The 23,913-nt window shown below is 44.8% G+C and overlaps 2 protein-coding genes across 3 annotated transcripts; one reads left to right on the top strand and one right to left on the bottom strand.

Annotated features, from left to right (window-relative positions):
* Nucleotides 1–5,138: 5,138 nt before the first annotated feature.
* LOC116464359 (RNA polymerase II elongation factor ELL3) lies at nucleotides 5,139–9,828 on the top strand. Of its 2 annotated transcripts, XM_032147612.2 has the most exons (11): nucleotides 5,139–5,372; nucleotides 5,598–5,633; nucleotides 5,989–6,101; nucleotides 6,217–6,418; nucleotides 6,529–6,614; nucleotides 6,758–6,833; nucleotides 7,378–7,555; nucleotides 7,938–7,980; nucleotides 8,103–8,274; nucleotides 9,088–9,132; nucleotides 9,210–9,828. In XM_032147612.2, exons 1-11 carry the CDS (start codon nucleotides 5,241–5,243, stop codon nucleotides 9,318–9,320), a joined length of 1,194 nt encoding a protein of 397 aa, XP_032003503.1. In that variant the 5' UTR covers nucleotides 5,139–5,240; the 3' UTR covers nucleotides 9,321–9,828. The 2 variants fall into 2 exon arrangements, with proteins under 2 accessions (XP_032003503.1, XP_032003504.1); XM_032147613.2 differs by lacking the exon at nucleotides 5,598–5,633.
* A 1,227-nt stretch (nucleotides 9,829–11,055) lies between these two features.
* Nucleotides 11,056–21,316, bottom strand: LOC116464361 (protein disulfide-isomerase A3). The gene is made up of 10 exons (XM_032147614.2): nucleotides 21,183–21,316; nucleotides 19,516–19,645; nucleotides 17,146–17,262; nucleotides 16,700–16,825; nucleotides 15,512–15,694; nucleotides 13,838–13,946; nucleotides 12,786–12,914; nucleotides 12,103–12,182; nucleotides 11,851–11,908; nucleotides 11,056–11,325 (listed from the first exon to the last, which is right to left on the bottom strand). Exons 3-10 carry the CDS (start codon nucleotides 17,184–17,186, stop codon nucleotides 11,212–11,214), a joined length of 840 nt encoding a protein of 279 aa, XP_032003505.1. The 5' UTR covers nucleotides 17,187–17,262; nucleotides 19,516–19,645; nucleotides 21,183–21,316; the 3' UTR covers nucleotides 11,056–11,211.
* Nucleotides 21,317–23,913: the final 2,597 nt, after the last annotated feature.

The raw sequence follows: 23,913 nt of genomic DNA, 5'->3' as shown, positions 1-23,913 counted from the left end.
CAAAAAAAAAAAAAAAAAAAAAAAAAAAAAAAAAAAAAAAAAAAGAAAATACAAAAATCAGCCAGGCATGGTGGCATGCCTGTGTTCCAGGAGGCTGAGGCAGGAGAATCACTTGAACCCAGGAGGCAGAGGTTTCAGTGAGCCCGGATTGTACCACTGCACTCCAGCTTGGGTAACATAGTGAGACCTTGTCTCAAAAAAAAGGAAAAATGCAGACATAAACAATAAGTTTTTATTTTGTTGTTTGTTTGTTTGTTTTTTGTTTCTGAGACAGAACCTTGCTCGATCTCGGCTCACTGAAACCTCTGCCTCTTGGGTTGAAGTGATTCTCCTGTCTCATCCTCCCGAGCAGCTGGGACTAAAATTAGTCACTGCGCCCAGCTAATTTTTGTGTTTTTAGTAGACATGGGATTTCACTATGTTGGCCAGGCTGGTCTTGAACTCCTGACCTCAAATGATCCACCTGCCTCAGCCTCCCAAAATGCTGGGACCACAGGCGTGAGCCACCGTGGCTGGTCAACAACTCAGAAGCTTTTAAATTGAGTGCTGTTCTGAGTAGTGTGATAAAATCTTGTGTCCTCCCTCTCCATCCCACCCAGGATGGCAATCCTCCTTTTGTCCAGTGTATCCACACTGTAGGCAACACCCACCCACTAATCACTTAATAGCCACCTCAGTTATCAGAGCGTATCACAGTGTTTATATGCAAGCAACCCTTATTTTACTTAATAATGAGCCCAAAATGCAAGCGTAGTGGTGCTGCCAATTTGGCTTTGTCAAAGAGAAGCCATCAAGTGCTTCCTTTAAGTGAAAAGGTGGAAGTTCTCAATAAGGAAAAAAAATCTTATGCTGAGGTTGCTAAGATTTAAGGTAAGAACAAATCTCCCCTATTCGTGAAATTGTGAAAAAAAGAGAAAAAAAATCATGCCAGTTTTGCTGTTGCAAAACTGCAAAAGTTATGGCCACAGTGCATCCTAAGTGCTTAATTACGACAGAAAAGGCATTACATTTGTGGATGGGAGACATGAACAGAAACATGTTCTGATTGTCAGCATTCGGGTTCAGTATTATCTGCAGTTTCAGGCATCCACTGAGGGCCTTGGAACTTCCCTGAAGATAAGGGTAGACTACTGTATGAGGTAACTACAGTAGTCAAATTCACAGAAACAGAAGGCAGAAGGGTGGTTGTTGCTAGGGGCTGGGAGGAGGGGGAAATGGGGAATTGTTAAACGGTTATAGAGTTTCAGTTTTCCAAGATAAAGAGCTTTGGAGATTGGCTGCAGGGTGATATGAATATACTTAACACTACTGAACCATACACTTAAAAACAGTTAAGATCGCAGGGCACGGTGGCTGACGCCTGTAATCCCAGCACTTTGGGAGGCCGAGGCGGGCGGATTACAAGGTCAGGAGATCGAGCGTATCCTGGCTAACACAGTGAAACCCGTCTCTACTAAAAAAAAAATACAAAAAATTAGCCAGGCGTGGTGGCGGGTGCCTGTAGTCTCAGCTACTTGGGAGGCTGAGGCAGGGGAATGGCGTGAACCCGGGAGGCAGAGCTTGCAGTGAGCCAAGATCGCACCAGTGCACTCCAGCCTGGTTGACGAGAGCCAAACTCTGGTCTCCAAAAAAATAAAATAAATCAACATTTTTTAAATTTGCAAAAAACACACGAGTTCATAAAGAAAAACAATTATATTCATATATAATTATCAAAATATTAAAATGTTTATGATGTAGTAACTGATTTTTATCAATGTATTAAAGATCTAACAGTAAGTCTAATATCGATTATAATTACAAAGTCTGCTGAATGCAAACAATATTTAGATGTATCTTCAACACTTGTAATGTAAAATGAAAATATCTGTTATTTCTATTAGTAAGAACATTGCAGTTACTGCCAGTACCAGTGATTTGTTGCCTACATTCATAATTAAAGGAGATGCTAAATTTCTGTTAAAAGTTAGTGAAAATACAGATGTAATTTTGGCTGAGCATGGTGACTCATGCCTGTAAATCTCAGCACTTTGGGAGGCTGAGGTGGAAGGATCACTTGAGGCCAGGAGTTTGAGACCAGCCTGGGCAACATGGCAAGATCCTGTCTCTACAAAAAACTTTAAAAATTGCTAGGTATGGTGGCACGCTCCTGTAGTTACAGCTATGGAGGAGGCTGAGGTGGGTGGACTGCTTGACCCCAGGAGTTCAAGGATGCAGTGAACTATGATTGTGCCACTGTGCTCCAGCCTGGGCAACAGAGGGACACTTGCCTCAAAAATAAATAAATAAATAAATAGGTAATTTTTTTTCCCTTCCAAGTTCACAGATTAACCTGAATTGTATGATCTGTAGGCCCAGGTTTAGAATCTCTGCTTCTCTAAGCCTCACATTTATCATCAGTCCTTAGTGTTTGACACATTCCTAACTTATCCACTCTCTCACACTTACAGGCAACTCTTTCACACTATTTTCACACCTCAACCTCAATCACTCCTCCCTCATCCTCTCTCTCAGTTGCTTCCTACTTCACTGAGAAAAATGGAAGCAATCAGAAAAAAATTTTCAGACTCCCACCACATCTACCTAACCTCTACACTTACACCCACCTTCTCTGCCTGTGGCCTGTTACCATAAACGAACTGCCCACACTCTTACCTTTAAGTTTTAGCCAATCCTGAATAGATCTCATGACCTCAAACCTATTCAAGGGCAGTACTGCAGTAAATCTCCTACACCATCAAAATTTTGGAGATGTTCTAAAAATTATTTCCGTCAACATAAAACATGCTATTTCTCCCATCCTAAAACTTTTTCTTGATCCTGTTTCCTTCACCATGACTCCTATTTCTCTGTCCCCATATTGAGCAAAACTCAGGTTTCTTTCTTTCTTTTTTTTTTTTTTTTTGAGATGGAGTCTCACTCTAGCCTAAGCTGGAGTGGAGTGGCGTGATCTCGGCTCACTGCAACATTCGCCTCTGGGGCTCAAGCGATTCTCCTGCCTCAGCCTCCCAAGTAGCTGGGACTACAGGTGTGTGCCACCACACCCGGTTGATTTTTTTGTAGTTTTAGTAGAGACAGGGTTTCACCATGTTGCCCTGGGTGGTCTCCAACTCCTGAGCTCAGGTAATCCACCTGCCTCGGCCTCCCAAAATGCTGGGATTACAGGCATGAGCCACTGCACCCAGCCTCTTTTTTTTTTTTTTTTTGAGACGGAATCTGCCAGCGTGCCTGGCCTTTTTTTGAGACAGGGTCTCTCTCTGTCACTCGGGCTGAAGTGCAGTGGCGAAAACATGGCTCACTGCAGCCTGATTCATGGATTCAAGCGATCCTCCTGCTTCAGCCTCCTGAGTAGCTGGGGCTACAGGCATGCACGGCCATGCCCAGCTAAGAGACCAGCTTTATCCATTACCACAACTGTTTATCAAATTAGGATATTGCCGCAGAGAAACAGACCTCGTGATGTGTCCACCTCTGCCTCCCAAAGTGCCGGGATTACAGGCTTGAGCCACGCGCCCGGCTTGAAGTATAATTTACATACAAATTTTATGTGTATTAGCCGGGCGCGGTGGCTCACGCCTGTAATCCCGGCACTTTGGGAGGCCGAGGCGGGTGGATCACGAGGTCAGGAGATCGAAACCATCCTGGCTAACACGGTGAAACCCCGTCTCTACTAAAAATACAAAACATTAGCCAGGGCCGGGCGCGGTGGCTCACGCCTGTAATCCCAGCACTTTGAGAGGCCGAGGCGGGCGGATCACGAGGTCAGGAGATCGAGACCATCCTGGCTAACACGGTGAAACCCCGTCTCTACTAAAAATACAAAAAAATTAGCCGGGTGTGGTGGCGGGCGCCTGTACTCCCAGCTACTCGGGAGGCTGAGGCAGGAGAATGGCGTGAACCCCGGGGGGCGGAGCCTGCAGTGAGCGGAGATCGCGCCACTGCACTCCAGCCTGGGCAACAGCGAGACTCTGTCTCAAAAAAAAAAAAAAAAAACAAAAAAACAAACAAACAAAAAAAACATTAGCCAGGCGTGGTGGTGGGTGCCCACAGTCCCAGCTACTCGGGAGGCTGAGGCAGGAGAATGGAGTGAACCCAGGAGGCGGAGCTTGCAGTGAGCCGCGATCGCGTCACTGCACTTCAGCCTGGGCGACAGAGCAGCGAGACTCCGTCTCAAAAAAAAAATAGTGTATTTTTTGTATGAGTTTTGACAAATGTATAGGTAATTTTATTTGTGGTAGAGGACATTAAGGTTCCCGGGGATTGTGCAGGTCCAGGGATTTAACAGAGGGATCCTGTTTAGGAAACAGGACAACATCAGGGCTCTTGGGAAACATAGTCAAACAGGAACAAGTGGAGACACCAAGGGCTGGCCAGAGGTTGGTGCTGGGGTCTCAGTGCACCAGGATCTGGCCCTCTGGAATGCCTGGCGACTTCATGCAGCTCCTGGCCCTCCTCAGGGAGCGGTCTCACCACTCTGACGCGTGTTTAGGCCACGAGGTGAGACCTAGGACTGGGTTCTGGCTCTCTGCCCTGCAACTTTCCTGCCACTACCCGCGCCCGTATCCCTGCCCACCAACTGGGGGCGCTCCAGTCGGTGACAGCCAACTTTCACTGCTGCCACCACAACCGCAGGGCCCAATTACCTCTCTGTTAGAAATCGGTTTCAGAGCGGTGGAACCGCGGGCGGGAAAAAGCCCAAGCGCTGTCTCTGGTGCCCCTTCGGGTCAGCCATCCTCTGGTCTCTTGGGTCTCCGAGGCTCGGGGCTAACTTGGCGCGAACCGCTGAGCCCGCCTACCAACCAGGCCCTCTCTCCCGCCCCTCTGCGGCTCAAACCCTCAAGGGGTTGCAGGTTCAGCTTTCACTTAGAGACAGCAACTCCAAATTCAGGGTCGCTGGGGAAACTGAGGCAGGATTGGGGACTCTGAGAGGTCAGACGCTGGTCGCGGACTCTTTCTCCCGAGAACTGGGGATAGCTTTTCCGATAGCCCAAAGCGATTCATGCCGGTCCTAGAAGAAAGCGCCGAGGTCCGGGCTGTTGGCCGGGGAGAGCGAAGCACCGCCCACGCAGCTGGGAAACCTTGGGGTGGCGCTGGCGGGAGGTGGGGCCGGGGGCGGGTTCCTGGCGGAGGGTGGGGCAGACGTGGGTTACTGGGTGTGCCAACCAAACCCTGAACAGAGGAGGTGGCGGTGGTGGCCCTCGCCTGTGGCCCCCGTGCTGCTTGCACTCGAACTCGTCGCTATGGAGGAGCTCCAGGAGCCTCTGAGAGGACAGCTCCGGCTCTGCTTCACGCCAGCTGCCCGGACTAGCCTCTTACTGCTCAGGCTCAACGACGCTGCGCTGCGGGCACTGCAAGAGTGTCAGCGGCAACAGGTACGGCCGGCCCCTTTCTTCTCTAGTCCCTGCCCCTAGGGACCCTGGGCCTCAGCCGGCGACCCTGGAGAAGGTGCAGGGGAGAGGGAGCGGCATCCGCAAGCTCTGGCCTCCCCACCTCTCCAAGTGAAGCCCGCTAGGCAGGTGATCCCGGGCTCCGGACGCCGGATCCTGGGGACACCGCTTCACCTGCGCTCAACGATCACATCTTCGCTCTCCCCGCAGGTACGACCGGTGATTGCTTTCCAAGGCCACCGAGGGGTAAGGGCGAGCTCAGGGTGTGTGAGCGAGGTGAGGGCGAGGGAGCATAAACGTGGGCTGGAGGTGGAAGGTGCGGTCGGGGCCGGAAGCTGCGAATGGTCACGGTCTGAGGTAGTTCCGAGAACTGAACTCCAAGTGGGGCGAGGAGGCTGCTGCGGTTGTCCCAGGGGGCTGTGGTTTGAGGGGACTGTGCTGTTTCAGCCTCCTGGGGAACTCAGGCCCAGCTGCACCTGGTGTGCTAACGAGCCCTGTGGGACCCATCTTAGTCTTACTTAGGCTGGTTCCCGGACGAGTGGCGGCGGCAGGAGGGGGAGGGGCTGACTTCATGGGGCTTACCGTCTCCTTCCACCCCCAGTATCTGAGACTCCCAGGCCCTGGTTGGTCCTGCCTCTTCTCCTTCATAGTGTCCCAGTGTTGCCAGGAGGGCGCTGGTGGTAGCTTGGATCTTGTGTGCCAACCCTTCCTCAGGTAAGGGGGAACAGGTAGCAAGCAAGAAAGGGTTTGTGGAATGTGGGGGAGGGAAATGTGGAGAGGTGCTTAAGAGCTCTCCACCCTCCTATTTTTTTCCACCACCCATTTCCAGGTCTGGGCCTAACCGCCTCCACTGCCTGGGCTCACTCAGGGAGCGCCTCATTATTTGGGCAGCCATGGATTCTATCCTAGCCCCATCATCAGTTCAGGGACACAACCTGACTGAAGATGCCAGACATCCTGAGAGTTGGCAGAACACAGGAGACTATTCTGAAGGAGATGCAGTATCACAGCCACAGATGGCGCTAGAGGAGGTTGGTGAGGCCAGAAACTGCAGGGAGTTGTGATAAGGTGGGGCAAAGCCTGAAGTCCAAGGTACCCAGTATTCCAGGGAACCAAATGCTCCTGCCACTTTCCCCACCAGGTGTCAGTGTCAGATCCACTGGCAAGCAACCAAGGACAGTCATTCCCAGGATCCTCAAGGGAGCACATGGCACAGTGGGAAGTGAGGTATTTTGGATGGGGTGGGACTAACATGGGAAGCTTTGGCATTGTCTTCCTTTCTAATCTCCACTCTTAGATGTTGTAATAAAAGATCCAGTTCCACCTCCTACCCTGGTCTTCATCTGTCCCATTCCCTTAAAATATCCTAGAAACCAGACCCATCTTCCAAACAGAGAACCTGTTCAGGCACTGCCTTCCTCTGCCAGCCGGAAACGTCTGAACAAGGTAAGTTAGAATGGCAAGGGCTTTTTTTTTTTGTAACATTAATATAATGAAACAGTGGCAAAGACTATTTTGAAAAGCACTTTTAGTCAAGCTAAAATTTAGAAATTGGAAGCTCGTTATATGGGAGGAATTTTTTTAGAGACAAGGTCTCTCTGTTCCCCAGGCTGGAGACTCCTGGGCTCAAGCCATCCCTCCCGCTTTTTTTTTTTTTTTTTCTTATTCTCACTCAGTCACCCAGGCTGGAGTGTTGTGGTATGATCACAGCTCACCACAGCCTTGAACTCCTGGGATCGATTCTCCCTCCTCAGCTGGTGTGTGCCACTACACCAGGCTCATTTTTTTTTTTTTTGGTAGAGATAGGGTCTCACTATGTTACCCAGACTAGTCTTGAAATCTTGGGCTCAAGCGATCCCCCCACCTGAGCCTCTGAAACGGTTGGGATTACAGGTATGAGCCACTGTGCCCAGCCTAGGAGGAATTCTTGACAGAAGAACATATTTAGGAAGCTCTTGGCTGTTTGTCACACAGATATTTTCCTCAACAGAAACGTTCAGTGCCTGTAGCCACTGTAGAACTAGAAGAAAAGAGGTTCAGAACTCTGCCTTTAGCGCCAAGCCCCCTACAAGGCCTGACCAATCAGGATTTACAAGAGAGAGAAGATTGGGAGCAAGAAGATGAGGATGTGGACCCCAGATTAGAACACAGTTCCTCAGTTCAAGAAGGTGAGTTTGGCCGGGCGCGGTGGCTCACGCTTGTAATCCCAGCACTTTGGGAGGCCGAGGCGGGCAGATCACAAGGTCAGGAGATCGAGACCACGGTGAAACCCCGTCTCTACTAAAAATACAAAAAAATTAGCCGGGCGTGGTGGCGGGCGCCTGTAGTCCCAGCTACTCGGAGAGGCTGAGGCAGGAGAATGGCGTGAACCCAGGAGGCGGAGCTTGCAGTGAGCCGAGATCACGCCACTGCACTCCAGTCTGGGCGACAGAGCAAGACTCCGTCTCAAAAAAAAAAAAAAAAAAAAAAGAAGGTGAGTTTATGAGAGGAGGGTAAAAATGCCAGTGGAAAAGACTTATCATCACTTGTGTTTTCTTGCTTACTTCCTAGATTCTGAATCCCCAAGCCCCGAAGATGTACCAGACTACCTCCTGTGAGTTCCCTGCTTTTTCCAATTCCATCAAGCCTTGTGCATATATTAAGATGTACTTCCTGGAAGCTGGGGGCTTTTCAGGGGCAATGAAATTGAAGGTGACAACTCTCTGCTCCTGGCAGGCAATACAGGGCCATCCACAGTGCAGAACAGCAACATGCCTATGAGCAGGACTTTGAGACAGATTATGCTGAATACCGCATCCTGCATGCCCGTGTTGGGACTGCAAGCCAAAGGTTCATAGAGCTGGGAGCAGAGATTAAAAGAGTTCAGCGAGGAACTCCAGAATACAAGGTAAGGACAGGACCCAGCCTGGCTTTCCAGCTCTACTGGCCATTAACCCCCTGCTAACCATCCATACGCCTGTGTTTATAAAGTGACTAAGCAAAGTGACAAGGAAATCCGTTTGAAGGGAAAAATTAGTCTGTATCATTGTATCATCTGGTAGAATGGGAAGGGAAGTTACTTCCCTTTTTTTTTGAGACAGTCTAGCTCTGTCTCTCAAGCTGGAGTGAGGTGGCGCAATCTTGGCTCACTGCAACCTCCACCTCTTAGGCTAAAGCTATTCTCATGCCTCAGCTTTCAAAAGAATAGCTGGGATTATAGGTATGTGCCACCATGCCCAGCTAACTTTTGTATTTTTAGTAGAGACAGGGTTTCACCATGTTGGCCAGGCTGGTCTTGAACTCCTGACTTCAAGTGATCCACCCACCTCAGCCTCCCAAAGTGCTGGGATTACAGGTGTGAGCCACTGCGCCTGGCCCCTCTTTTTTTTTTCGAGACAGTCTCACTTGGTTGCCCAGGCTGGAGTGCAGTAGCGTGATCTTGGCTCACTGCAAGCTCCGCCTCCCGGGTTCACGCCATTCTCCTGCCTCAGCCTCCCTAGCAGCTGAGACTACAAGCACCTGCCACCATGCACAGCTAACTTTTTTGTATTTTTTAGTAGAGACGGGTTTCACTGTGTTAGCCAGGATGGTCTCGATCTCCTGACCTCGTGATCTGCCTGCCTCAGCCGCCCAAAGTGCTGGGATTACAGGCGTGAGCCACCGTGCCTGGCTGCCCCTTATTTCTTAATGTTGAACTCAGTGCTAGCATTTTCTCTTTCAGGTGCTGGAAAACAAGATAGTCCAGGAATATAAAAAGTTCAGGAAGGTAAGACAAGGTCTGGGAACAGAAGCAAGGTAGAATGAGAATTTTTACTTTTTGACATGGATGCTTTTTCTCTGCAGCGATACCCAGGTTACAGAGAAGAAAAGCGTCGCTGTGAGTACCTTCACCAGAAATTGTCCCACATTAAAGGTCTCATCCTGGAGTTTGAGGAAAAGAACAGGGGCAGCTGAAGTTATCAAGGGAGTTCTTGAGCCTCTGTTTAGTGAAACACAAAAGAACAAAGCAGCTATAAACTAAATAGAATGCAACTATCTGCTCTTCTTATGCTGACCACTGGAGTCCATGGTGGCAAGTAGAGAGTTGCTCTAGGTTCTTGAGCTTTGGTTTTCATTGTTAATTTTTAGGGTGTGGGCACTGCGCAAAGACTCCATAGCTGTGCCTAGGAGTCTAGGAAAAGTGACGGAGGCTTGGCTTTTTTACCTTTATTTAGTTCAGCCAAGTCATTTTCAAATCCTCGGAAATGACATCATCTTCAGGATAAGATGAGATAATTAGACAAACCAAACTAAGTGAATTTTAGCCTGGTAGCCTCCCTAAGGAAACAGTAATAATAACTTTTCATGAGTTAAAAGAACTTGTAGCATTCCTGGATATAATGGGAAAGGGCCTGGGTGTTACCCATGTACTGAAAATGAACTTTTACCAACATGGCTAAAAAATCAAAACTGACTGCTTCTGTGTCCTTTGTACAAGTTTATATGTTTTCGTTAAATCTTCCAAGGCAGGTGCTTAACCCTGGCTTTACATCTGAGCCACTTTGGGGGCTCTCTAAACAATAGATCCCCAGGCCCCAGCCCAGATGTTATGAGTTAGAATCTCCAAGAGTATGGTTTAGATATCTTTTACTTTTTCCAAGCTTTGTGCATGACCAAGATACATACTTTGCTATAAGGCTCTACCAAATTCATCTTAAAATTGACAGCTAAATACTGTAATTATATAGTAGGAAGAAAATTCTTTTCTGAACATAGGAGTTCCTAGGATCACCTAAAGTAGGGCTCCTACCTGGAATATCCAGTGACTGAAAACTATAACTGGGCAGGATTTGAATTTACCTACAAAAGGAGATGAATGGTTTAGTTGGACAAAAGATCACTCTTCATTCAGTCCTATCCTTTCTGTTCCTCATTGTTACAAAAGAAAGTGGATGCTTCACTCATAACTAGGAATGATACTGCCTTTCCCAGTTCTACTGGAGGGGAAGTTAAAGGGCCACACCCTAGGCTTTGGGGGATAGAACTGCACCCAGCAGTGTCAGCAATTCCTGAAACAACTTGGATGAAACCGCGTGATGCCACACTCTTGACAGGGCATTTCTGGGCAGAGAACAGTCCTTGGGGGGTATAAACATGCAGTAAGCTCAGCCGCGTGGCAAGGATAAACAGGAACCCATCCTTAGGGCAGGGACAGCCTAATAAGAAAGGCCCTTCAGCTGTTCTAATCACCAGGGTAGGCCTGGGCAATAAACATGTAAGGAGAGAAAGAGATAATAAATTTTGATGAACTATGGACCCAGACAGTCAGTCTACAGCTGCAGTGACCAGTATGGTGGCAACTGTATGGCTATTTAAATTAATGAAAACTAAAAATGTAGTTTCTAGCCATATTTCAGATGCTCCATAGCTACCTGTACTGAACAGTGTAGATTACAGAGCATTTCCATCACTGAAGAAAGCTCTATTGAACAGTGATCGTGTGTAGAGAACATCTGGTTCTCAATCTTGTGGAAAATAAGACAGTTTAAAGGGGTCTCATTTATTGTCACTGTTCCAAATGTACAAAAAAAATTAGAAAATACCCCCAACTCAACCCCACCCCCACAACATTCCCCCCAAAACAAATAATTTTTCCCAAAACCACAAACATAAACTGGTCCTGGTATTTCCATAAACAGTGCAGCTAAGAAACAGTTTAGAGAAAGTTTAACAGGATTCAGATTATATCCATTCTGTCCTCTCGGCCCTGAGAGGTAATAATTCCCATATGGGTCCTAGTCCTCCCCAATGGTTTTCCCATCTCTGGTGGAAGAGTCCTTTTACAAAGTGGTGTTTGGCTACTGCTTTAGAGATCCTCCTGTGCCTTCTTCTTCTTCTTGGGTTTTTCTTCTTGAATTACGGGGGGGTTTGTAGCTTCTCGTTGTAGATAGCTAATAAAATCACTTAATTCACGGCCACCCTGAAAACAGAAAGATTACCTTAAAAATGTAACTTTTTAAAGAACCCTGATCTGCCCCACCCAAACAGGAAGACTTCTGAGTTTATAAAAGCATATTAGCAGCCACATATACTGCCCATGAGAGTTTAAAGAGTTTTTAGTTAAATAAACCCAATTAGCCTGGCATGGTGGCTCACGCCTGTAATCCCAGCACTTTGGGAGGCCAAGGCGGGCGGATCACCTGAGGTCAGGAGTTCAAGACCAGCCTGACCAACATGGAGAAACCCCATCTCTACTAAAAATACAAAATTAGCCAAGGTGGTGGCGCATGCCTACAATCCCAGCTACTCGGGAGGCTGAGGCAGGAGAATTGCTTGAACGGTGAGCCGAGATCACGCCATTGCACTCCAGCCCAGGCAACAAGAGCGAAACTCCGTCTCAAAAAAATAAATAAATAAATAAATAAACCCAATTAAAGAACTATGTTTAAGAGTGTGTGTTTATGTCTGTGTATATATTTGTGGGGATATGGGACAATTCACTTACTTCATATTTCTTTGGATTTAGCTTCTTGTTGGCTGGAGAGAAGTATATGGTAGGAAAACTGGGGAAAGAAACATTCATTAATTTCAAGCAGTTATGTGGGCCCATGCTGCAGAACTCTTAAGCCAAGAAGGAATCAGTGGTTCTGCCTTCAACTGGAATATGAAAACTATGTCTAGTAATGAATTCCTGGTGGTTACAAGCTTTATTCCTATCTATTGCCTAGACACTTTTGTTAATTTTTAATCCACTTACCCTCTGACTTCATATGGAGAAGGCACATCATTGGCTGTGGCATCCATCTTGGCTATGACGATATTTGGGTCTTTGCTGAGCTGTTAATAAAACAGGTTAAATGTTTACATTTCGAGTTTTCAGTGACAGAGGGACACTTAGTCAATTCAAGACTTAAAACAATCTCATTCTTCCAACACTAAAAATACAAAAATTAGCCGGGTGTGGTGGTGCGCACCTGTAATTCCAGCAGATAAACTGCTGTTCAGGTGGGAAGAGTGGTTTGCAGATGGTAGTACTTCACTTTCCACAAGCTTCCCTTTTTTCTCTTGTATTAAGACTCTACATATTGCCACCTTCAAATTTACCTGGTCTAAATAAGACATTACAGGGGCTAAGCCAAATGTTTTAAGATGAAGGACCATATGGATTCATGTAAGCCATTACCAAAATTCAGAAGTCCTTAGATATTTTTAACCATTATCTAGATTGAGTCTGAGGAATGGAATGTTAAAAGTGGGTATTTCAGGCACTGCACAGGCTGGGGCACTAGGGGGCAGTCAAGAGAAAGTGAGTAAAAAGCAAGTAATTGGGAAAAAAATCTATCAGTACTTAGGAACCAAGCAAATTAGCCCATACTGAATACATATATAAACTTACTGCTCCCGCTTAAATGTTATCCTCAGAATAGGGTTCACACTTACCTTCTCACCAAGTTCTTTATACTTGGGCTCCAGGTTCTTACAGTGACCACACCAAGGGGCATAAAATTCAATCAGCACATCTTTATTTTCATTATTCACTATTTCATCAAAATTCTCTGCTACCACTACCTGAAAAACACAGAAGAATCTCTAGTTGGTAACATAAAAAAATAAATTCACAACTGTATTTGTTCCTAGACCCAATCCCTCTCTAATTTGATGTGTTACCATGGAAAATAAGTCATGGAAACCCAAATGACATTTACAGATTGTATTAAAGATGTTGTCATTCACTAGATACCAACTCGTTCCTATGTCTGTCACCTGTCAAACTATGTTCAGGAAGTTACAGGACACAGAAGTGCTACCCAACCGTTCCTTAAAATAATTTCAAGCCAAGCTTGGTGGCACATGCCTGCAGTCCAAGCTACTCAGAAGGCTGAGGCAACAGAGTAGGACCACATCTCTATAAAAAAATTCAAAGCAACACACTGTTCTTAGGGGTTGCTCTATCCTCAAGAGTAACTTAGCCCAATATAAATTTCATCAGAAAATTCTACGCAGGCTTTATACTCTCGCCCCTACCAAGCATTATGAGCCCTGCCAATGCTTTTTTTTTTTTTTGAGATGGAGTTTCGCTCTTGTCGCCCAGGCTGGAGTGCAGTGGCATAATCTCGACTCACTGCAACCTCTGCTTCCTGGGTTCAAGCGATTCTCCTGCCTCAGCCTCCCGAGTAGCTGGGATTACAGGCGCCTGCCACCATGCCTGGCTGATTTTTTTGTATTTTTAGTAGAGACGGGGTTTCACCATGCTAGACAGGCTGGTCTCAAACTATCGACCTCGTGATGTGCCCGCCTTTGCCTCCCAAAGTGCTGGGATTACAGGCATGAGCTACCGCTTGGCCTGCCAATGCTTATTTTATGACTCGGGAGTAAGGACAAAAAAAAAAAAGAGATGGCCAACAAAGTCTTCATTTAGACCCCACAGTTTTGGAACAAAGAAATGAGGAGAGGCAATTGCTCATAGCTTGATGAGGCTGTGAGCACCTCACCTTTACAGGCCCATCATTGCTCTCTGGGATAGGTTCAGACTTCAGGTATCTCTTCAGATTGCCATCAAAGTAATCCTGCAGGAACCTCTCCAGAGCCTTCCCATCACGCCTACAATTGGAAAACAAGGGTAAGGCCTGTTAATCTATTCCCACCACTGAGAAAACTACAGCCAATTTCTTTGAACAGTTACTATGTATTTTAGCTTTTCAAGGCTAAAAAAGGGGGACTCTTATCTCTCAATATGCAGAACTACTGACTGAAGAAACAAACCGTTCCTTTTATTTCCAGTGTACTCTTTGTGGATTAGAAAGTTCAGAGAAAGGATAATCATTGGTCTTCTGGAGATTCATTTTTGTAAAAGAACCAGGTCTTATTGCTCTGGAGCATAGTGTGTGTTTACATTATTTTGTTTTATTGACTGGCTCACAAGGAAGATTTTCTCTTGTCTCAATCTCCCAAAATCTCAGAAAGTGAGGGTAAAAACTGTTTCTGGTCTTAAGATCTTCCCGATTCTGAGTTTACTTTAGACCCACGTAGTATTTCAAAAAGAAAATACATTCTGTAGGGATGAGGGGGGAATGGTTTGGTTTGAAATTACATCAGTATCAAGGAGACTGTTCAATCTTTTTTTGGATTTTAAAATTTTTTAGAGACAGGGTCTTGCTATGTTGCCCAGGCTGGCCTCAAACTCATGGGCTCAAGTGATCTTCCTGCCTCAGCCTCCCAAAGTGCTGGGATTATAGGTGCGAGCCACCACATCTGGCCCAAAGGAGGCTATCCAATCTTATCTATTTCTTTATTTTTTTGAGACACAGTCTTGCTCTGTCACCCAGGCTGGAGAACAGTGGCATGATCTCGGCTCACTGCAACCTCTGCCTCCCAGGTTCAAGTGATTCTGGTGCCTCAGCCTCCCCAGTAGCTGGAATTACAGGTGCGCACCGTCACACCTGGCTAATTTTTGTATTTTTAGTAGAGACAGGGTTTCACTATGTGGGCCAGGCTGGTCTTGAACTCCTGACTTCAAGTGATCCACATGCCTTGGCCTCCCAAAGTGCTGGGATTACAGGGGTGAGCCACTGCACTCAGCCTTTATCTGCTATTTCTAATGACCAAGTGGAGTCATGTAAGAATTCCAACCTGCCATCCTTTTATTAGTTTTCAGAATTCATTAAGGATCATAATCCTTAAAGTACCTATATGTATTTATTTATTTTTATTTATTTATTTTTTTTGAGACCGAGTTTCGCTCTTGTTGCCAGGCCAGAGTGCAATGGCGTGATCTTGGCTCACGGCAACCTCCACCTCCCAGGTTCAAGCAATTCTCCTGCCTCAGCCTCCCGAGTACCTGGGATTACACGCATGCACCACCGTGCCTGGCTAATTTTTTTGCATTTTTAGTAGAGACGGGGTTTCTCTATGTTGGTCAGGCTGGTCTCGAACTCCCGACCTTATGCGATCCGCCCACCTCAGCCTCCCAAAGTGCTGGGATTACAGGCGTGAGCCACTGCGCCTGGCCTAAAGTACCTATATTTAAATTGAGAACAATGACAGTCATAGGTCTTGATTAAAAGACCTATCTTCACATTCCAGGGTTATTGTTCTTTAGAAATCCTTTGTAGTATAAAAGGCTTTAATAATTGCCTTGGAGAATCAAAGCCCAACTAGCAACTCACGAGAACTCCTCCTGCATGACAAACTTCTCTCCTTTAGCAGTTCTGATAGCAACAACAGGAATCTCTCCAGCAGTGCTCTCCAAGCCAAAATCAGAAAGTTCATGGCTAAAAGTTTTGCGGCTAGCTACAGCAAAGTTGAGTTTGTGCCCAGCATCCAGGAATTTCTTTGCCACCATCATTACCCTGTGGGAAATAAGAGACATTTGTGCCAAGACTATACAGGGTAGTCAAGCACTTTTGAAACTAAGAAGCAAGTGATTGGAAAGCAAAGACTAAGTTCTTTTTTTTTTTTTTTTTTTTTTTTTTGAGACGGAGTCTCGCTCTGTCACCCAGGCTGGAGTGCAGTGGCGCAATCTCGGCTCACTGCAAGCTCTGCCTCCTGGGTTCACGCCATTCTCCTGCCTCAGCCTCTCTGAGTAGCTGGGACTACAGGCGCCCGCCACCACGCCCGGCTAATTTTTTTTTTTGTATTTTTAGTAGAGACGGGGTTTCACTGTGGTCTCGATCTCCTGACCTCGTGATCCGCCCGCCTCGGCCTCCCAAAGTGCTGGGATTACAAGCGTGAGCCACCGCGCCCGGCCTAAGACTAAGTTCTATAGTTCTAGCCTTCCGGAATCAGTCTGAACAGTCTGAGCTCTTGGGCACTGACACAGGGTTATGGTATACTTCAATGCCTTACTGAACTTCACTGGCAAATTGGTGATACCCAATCAACTGGTGCATTCCTGCTAAATCTTGCTGTAATATATAACTGAAATCTATTATAGGCATAATGACTGAACTGAAAAGAAAATTTGTAAGGGTAAAATGCGCTGACAGTCTCAATGTGCAAGTAAGCACAATGTTTTAAGTGCATTTTATATCAAATTTCCACCTTCTACTTAGAGTCACTGTGTCACAAAGCAAAGAAACACCTACGAAATACATGCCCAACAGATTGTGAAAACAGTTTATTTGTCCTTATGACTTCAAATGTAGTATTTGGAAGCCAAATGTTCCCATTCTTTCCTGCTTTTATACCACACATGGTAACAGGATAGTTACTTTTTTTTTTTTTTTTTTTTTTACATCTTCTTAAGGAACCATTTATTGTTTTACAGATTCTTAAGGAACCAACGAGAATGTTAGAAGGGACTAGTTATACATTGGGTAAACTTGTTCATAAGGGAAAAACTTAATTCTTATTACCTGTTTCTCCAGTAGTTGGAACCTTTAGCATTCTTTTCATAGTCCACATCATAGTAAGCAATAAGTAAGTCCTTGCCCTGTATCAAATCTTTATTGTCTTCTGTCATGTGAGGACAGATACCAAAACTGAAATGAAATAATCCATTATCAACTGGCTTGGCAAGTTTTTAGCTATATCATAAAGTTGCCACAAAATAACTGATAGCATTTATGAAGGAAAGAGATTTTAAACATTTAGGACAAGTACTGAGCAATATATACCTTACAGGATGACAATAGGAGTTCTAACACCCATACATTACTGCTTTAATATAAACTCAAACTATTATTATTACAATCCCCCCAAATAGACAGTTTAAGCCAAAATATAGCTCTGCTTAATAACTGAGGTAAACAAACTAAAATCAAGCAAATAAATCCCAGACAAGATACAAAGAAGTACTCACATGTTTTCCTGGATAAACTTTTTAATTTTGCCACTGGTCATTTTTTGCTCTGTATATGCCACAGTCTTGTCCTCAAACTTGTTAGTGAGATGTGAAGGACGAAATAAGATGATACCCCTTAAAAAAAAAAAAAAAAAAGTCTCAGTAGGCAGATAGAAGAACTGTCTCCCATCTTTTTTTTTTTTTTCTTTGAGATAGGGTTTCGCTCTCTTGCTCAGGCTGGAGTGCAGTGGTGTGATCATAGCTCACTGTAGCCTTCAACTCCTAGGCTCAAGTGATCCCCCTATGTTAGCTGCCTAAATAGCTGAGAACACAGGTGTGCACCACCATGCACAACTAATTTATTTTTTAAATTTTTGTAGAGATGGGGGTCTCACCATGTTACCAAGGGTAATCTTGAACTCCCAGGCTCAAGTGATCCTCCCATCTCAGCCTCCAAAAATGCTGGGATTACAGGCGGAGTTCCCATATTTCATGTAAAGCTCAGACTATCTATTTTTGCTGCCACTTTTAACTAGCAACATCTAAGTACATAAGGACTCTTTTCTAGTACCACAGATTCAGCAACATGACCTTTTCATTAACACTAAGATGCTAACCGCCTTAATCTTAAGTGCAATAATTGGGTACAGGGTTTAATAAATTTTGGGTTGAAAAATTAAGAGAACGTGGTTCTAATCATAGTTCCCCAACTAATTCCAAACACATTGGACCAGGTCTCAATTTAATCCTTCTGGGCTTCAGCTTTTTCATTATCTCAAAAGGGGGTCAGAGTAGATTTTCAAACCTTTAGAAACAATAGCAGGCCGGGTGTGGTGGCTCATGCCTGTAATCCCAACACTTTGGGAGCCCGAGGAAGACAGATCACCTAAGGTCAGGAGTTTGAGACCAGACTGGCCAATATAACGAAACCCTGTCTCTACTAAAAACACAAAAACTAGCCAGGTGTGGTGGTGCACAACTGGAATCCTAGCTACTCAGGAGGCTGAGGCAGGAGAATCACTTGAACCCAGGAGGCGGAGGTTGTAGTGAGCCAAGATTGCGCCACCACACTCCAGCCTGGGCAACAAGGGCGAGACTCTGTCTGAAAAAAAAAAAAAAAAAAAACTCAAACTTACTCTAAATCTTCTTTTCATACATGGTTAGTGACTATTGTTTACATTTTTTATACTCACCCCTTCCTATCCATTGCCACTAATGCTGCTGACCGAGTTTAGACTCTCACATGTCATCCTACTTTAGATTCTCCTTATAATCCTTAGAATTCTCCTTAGAATCCTTAGAATGCCTTGCACCACTCCCCCTTCAAACCATTATCATGTGGTTGCCAGTGACTTCTTTACAAATTTAACCCATTTACGCGGGAGGTTGCAAATTGTTTTTGTGAAAGATCAGACCTTGGCAATGACCTTGAGCAGGAGGATATAAATAACTCCCACAAGCTCATTATTCCAATAATGGAACACTAGGCATTACTCCCCAGCCCAAAGTCTTTCAATGGTTCTCAAAATGTCTAAAAGATAAAAATCAAAGCTCTTTTATATGGCACTTAAAATTTATAATTTGGTCTCTGCTAAATACTCCAATCTTATCTTTCATTATGATCTCAATCACAAACAAAACTCCAGCAGTACTATGGGCCCCAACATGCCTAGGCTATCTTACAGCTCAAGGCCTTCACTCCTGGAGCTCTATCTGGAATAATTTTTATTTCGAAGGCCATAACCTTCCAGAGAAAACTGATCCTTCAAGAGTCACCCCTTCTATGAATTTTTCTGATATTACCCCCTTACCCCAAAAGAAGAAAAAAACACTTCCTCTTTTGTACTTCCAACCACTCTGTATATAGTTCTACATACACTTACACTTTCATTTTTATATATGTTCATGTATACAATCTCCCTCTACTAGATAGAGGAATGGTCCTTGAAGGCAGCAATAGTTTCTGGCATGTAGCATAATGCCTTGAAAGTACTCAATAAACCCTTGGGAAAAAAATAGGTATAAAAATGACCAATTCAGCTGGGTGTGGTGGCTCATGCCTGTAATCTCAGCACTTTGGGAGGCCGAGGTGGGTGGATCACTTGAGGCCAGGAATTTGAGACCAGCCTGGGCAACATGGTGAAACCCTGTCTCTACTAAAAATACAAAAATTAGCTGGGTGTGGTGGCGCGTGCCTGTACTCCCAGGTACTCAGGAGGTTGAGACACAAGAATCGTTTGAACCTGGGAGGCGGAGGTTGCAGTGAGCAGAGATTGCACCACTGCACTCCAGCCTGGGTGACAGAGTGAAACCTTGTCCCAATCAATCAATCAATATCACCAGTTCACACAATAATACTTGGTCAGGAGATTCAACTCAGTCACTTACTCTCCATTATCATCATACTCGTTCACCAGAGACTCAACATTCGTATGTGCAAATCGGTAGTTATCCCTCAAGTTGCTGGCTGCTTTTAGGAACTCGGAGTGAGCTTCACTGAATGAATCATCGAAAAAACCTATACAGAAAATATTAAACACGAGGAAGAAGCAATAAGTACTGACAGATAGACATTCCAAACCATAAACGTCTATTTTTCAAGGGTTTCATTCTACTTTGAGGACTGGGTCTGCTTTGCCATGACTACCTCAGACAGGCACAATATTTAAGATGAGAATTTTCCCTCTACCCTTTACAGAAACATTTTTTGAGAGAGCCAAGGGAGAAAATTTGTCAGTGTTCAAGTCTTCATTCTACTTTCCCATAATTGAACAAATTTGGGCAAACTGCTTAACTTAAGAGTTTCAGGGACTATTTCAGGTATCAGAAGGATTAAATTAAGATGATATGTCAAAATAAACTGTAAACCACTTCACCCAATTTTTTTCCTTCTCTATATTTGTCTTTAGAACTACTCATTTAGAAAAGTGACTAAAACATAAATGTTTAGTAAATACATGCTAACTCCTTGTAAAATATAAAGAATCAGTAAAATGTAGACGGTAAAAAGTGGCTTTTAGCCAAATTTAAACAGTAAACCATATTCTGCTGCCAGAAAGTCACTTTTTTTTTTTTTTTTGCAAGAGTTTTGCGCTTGTTGCCCAGGCTGGAGTACAATGGCGCGATCTTAGCTCACCCCAACCTCTGCCTCCCAGGTTCAAGCGATTCTCCTGCCTCAGCCTCCCAAGTAGCTGAGATTACAGGCATGCGCCATCATGCTCGGCTAATTTTGTATTTTTAGTAGAGACGAGGTTTCTCCATGTTGGTCAGGTTGGTCTCAGACTCCTGACCTCAGGTGATCCGCCCGCTTCAGCCTCCCAAAGTGCTGGGATTACAGGTGTGAGCCACTGAGCCAGGCGAAAGTCAGTTTTATTACAGTAATTAGGAGACTAAGAGAAGCACAAACATAGCTTTTATGTTTAAATTTATTTTTTAGTCAAATTTATCATATATCACATTTAAAAAACAAAACAATGAACACCTAAGATGCAGAAAGTGTTTAACTGGCTCATGTCATTTAAAAATGAGAACTGCAACACATGAGAAAGCAATGAATGCTGCAAAACAAGACAAATCCTAGCAATCTGATTTTAAATTTTAAGTTCCCTAATTATTGTGAAAATAGCAGAGGTTTATTATTTACTTGTATCTTCCTACCTTAAAACCTTATTTTCAGTCATAACTACCCTATTATGAGTTAAATCTCAGAGTTTAACAAGCATTAGAAAATGCTGAAGATATTCCTATCCTAGTCCTTTTTTTCCCCCACACCCACCTCTCCTAGTCCTTTAATTGAAATTAAACCTTTACATCTATAAGAACACAAACCCACTCAAATAAAACACCAATTGCCCCCCACATTATAATTACATTATATAGTAATTATATAATGTACTATAGTGCATTATAGTAATTGCTGACCCAATTCTGTCAGTTGCCTTTTCAACTGCCCCAAGGTTTCCTTAACTGGTTTAATTCTATGGCTTTCCCAGACATGGAGGGTTTTGGAAACCAAACTGACAATTCTGTGGCACGGTTTAATATTTGCTACTTACCTACTATAGATGCATCTTTATCACTAATGAATTTCTTAAATTCTTCCTCAGTCCTGAGAGGCACTGAAGCTGGTCCTGCCTGCTTCTTCAGGTGGCTGACAATTCCATCTTAGAAGTCAAAATAAAAGTTATAACAACACAACTTATTTATAATTTTTGAGAAGGCAATTATTCATGATTCACAATTCAGAAGGTACAAAAGGGTGTATGATGAAGTCTTCTTGCCACCCTTGTCCCTAGTCACCCAGTTTCCTCCTTATAAGATTTCAGTTTCTTTTTTTTTTTTTTTTTTTGAGACAGAGTCTCGCTCTGTTGCCCAGGCTGGAGTGCAGTGGCACAATCTCAGCTCACTACAAGCTCTGCCTCCCGTGTTCACGCCATTCTCCTACCTCAGCCTCCCGAGTAGCTGGGACTACAGGTGCCCGCCACCACGCCTGGCTTTTTTTTGTATTTTTTTAGTAGAGATGGGGTTTCACCGTGTTAGACAGGATGGTCTCGATCTCCTGACCTCGTGATCCACCTACCTTGGCCTCCCAAAGTGCTGGGATTACAGGCGTGAGCCACCGCACCCAGCCAAGATTTCAGTTTCTTGTATATCCTTCCAGACATTTTCTGCATAAACAGGCAATTATATATACACAGCTACCTCAACCTTTTATTACAGTAGCATAGCGTTTTTTATTATTATTGTTTTAAAAAGTTTTTTTGGCAGGGCGTGGTGGCTCACGCCTGTAATCACAGCACTTTGGGAGGCCAAGGTGGGCAGATCACGAGGTCAGGAGATCGAGACCATCCTGGCTAACACGGTGAAACCCCGTCTCCACTAAAAATACCAAAAAAATTAGCTGGGTGTGGTGGCAGGCGCCTGTGGTCCCCAGCTACTGGGGAGGCTGAGGCAGGAGAATGGTCTGAACCCGGGAGGCGGAGCTTGCAGTGAGCCGAGGTCGTGCCACTGCACTCCACCCTGGGCGACAGAGTGAGACTCCATCTCAAACAAACAAACAAACAAACATTTTTTTTTTTTTAACAGAAACATTACAATGCACAGTGTTTCACTATAAATGTGCCATAGTTTATTTAACCAGATACGATTGCAAAACTGATGGACATTTGTTTCCATTTTTTTTTTTTTTGAGACAGGGTCTCCTTCTGTTACCCAGGCTGGAGTCCAGTGGCATGATCATTGCTCACTGCAGCCTCGACCTCCCAGGGTCAATCAGACCTCTTGCCTCAGTCTCCTGAGTAGCCGGGTCTACAGGCATGCACCATCACACCTGGCTAGTTTTTTGTATTTTTATAGAGACAGGGTCTCACTATGTTGCCCAGGATGGCCTCCAACTCCTAGGCTCAAGCAAACCACCTGCCTCAGCTTCCCAAAGTGCTGGGATTTCAGGCATGAGCCTTGTTAAACCATTTTTTTGTCTGATTTTTTGAGATGGAGTTTCACTCGTCACCCAGACTGGAGTGCAATGGCGCGACTGCAGCAGTGGCTCACTGCAACATCCGCCTCCTGGGTTCAAGCAATTCTCCTGCCTCAGCCTCCCAAGTAGCTGGAATTACAGGCTTCTGCTACCACGCCCGGCTAATTTTTTGTATTTTTAGTAGAGACAGGGTTTCACTATGTTGGCTGGCCAGGCTGGTCTTGAACTCCTGACCTCGTGATCTGCCCACCTCCACCTCCCAAAGTGCTGAGATTACAGGCGTGAGCCACCATGCCCGACCCTTGTTAACCATTTTTAAACATACAATTTTGTATACTATTTGTGCTACCTCATGTAAGCGGAATCATATAGCAGCATGTAGTCAGAATTTTCTTCTTTAAGGCTGAATAATCTTCCACTGGATGCATATACCATATTTTGTTTACTATTCATTCAGTGATAGATACTTGGGTTACTTCTACCTTTTGGCTACTATGAATAATGCTGCTGTGGATGTAGGTGTACAACTATCTTCTTTTGGGTATACAATAAGTCCTCACTTAATATTATTCATATGTTCTCAGAAACTGCAACTTCAAAGAAAGAATGCATAGCAAGTCCTAGAATAACACTGTTTCCTATAACATTGATGATGAAAAAAAAACAAGTTTTGCTATAGGTTGTTTCAGTTAAAAGTCACAGCTTCCAAGAATCTATAGACAACATTAAGTGAGAACTTAATGTATACTCAGAAGTGGGTATACAGAAGCTGGATCATATATATGGTAATTTTGTTTATTTATTTATTCATTTATTTACTTATTTTTGAAACAGAGTCTCGCTCTTTCGCCCAGGCCAGACTGCAGTGGCGCTATCTCGGCTTACTGCAAGCTCCGCCTCCTGGGTTCACGCCATTCTCCTGCCTCAGCATCCCGAGTAGCTGGAACTACAAGCACCCGCCACTGCACCCGGCTAATTTTTTGTATTTTTAGTAGAGACAGGGTTTTTCTTTTCTTTTTTTTTTTTTTTTTTGAGACGGAGTCTTGCTGCTGCCCAGGCTGGAGTGCAGTGGAGCGATTTTGGCTCACTGCAGGCTCCGCCCCACAGAGTTCACACCATTCTCCTGCCTCAGCCTCCGGAGTAGCTGGGACTATAGGCTCCCGCCACCTCGCCCGGCTAATTTTTTTATTTTTAGTAGAGACAGGGTTTCACCGTGTTAGCCAGGATGGTCTCGATCTCCTGACCTTGTGATCCGCCTGCCTCGGCCTCCCAAAGTGCTGGGATTACAGGCATGAGCCACCGCGCCCGGC

The sequence above is a fragment of the Hylobates moloch genome, unplaced genomic scaffold (assembly GCF_009828535.3).
Source record: "Hylobates moloch isolate HMO894 unplaced genomic scaffold, HMol_V3 SCAFFOLD_486, whole genome shotgun sequence".
Lineage (NCBI taxonomy): Eukaryota > Metazoa > Chordata > Mammalia > Primates > Hylobatidae > Hylobates > Hylobates moloch.
Note: the sequence above shows the minus strand (reverse complement) of the source record. Positions and strands in the feature narration are given on the sequence as shown.

Coding starts and splice junctions, on each gene's coding strand:
- LOC116464359 (XM_032147612.2), top strand. CDS start 5,241: ATGGAGGAGCTCCAGGAGCCTCTGAGAGGACAGCTCCGGCTCTGCTTC. Junction 6,419..6,528: donor CACAGATGGCGCTAGAGGAG/GTTGGTGAGGCC, acceptor TTTCCCCACCAG/GTGTCAGTGTCAGATCCACT. Junction 8,275..9,087: donor GAGGAACTCCAGAATACAAG/GTAAGGACAGGA, acceptor TTTCTCTTTCAG/GTGCTGGAAAACAAGATAGT.
- LOC116464361 (XM_032147614.2), bottom strand. CDS start 17,186: ATGACCAGTGGCAAAATTAAAAAGTTTATCCAGGAAAACAT. Junction 16,826..17,145: donor AAGTTTATCCAGGAAAACAT/GTGAGTACTTCT, acceptor ATTTCATTTCAG/TTTTGGTATCTGTCCTCACA. Junction 13,947..15,511: donor GTCATGCAGGAGGAGTTCTC/GTGAGTTGCTAG, acceptor TTCCAATTGTAG/GCGTGATGGGAAGGCTCTGG.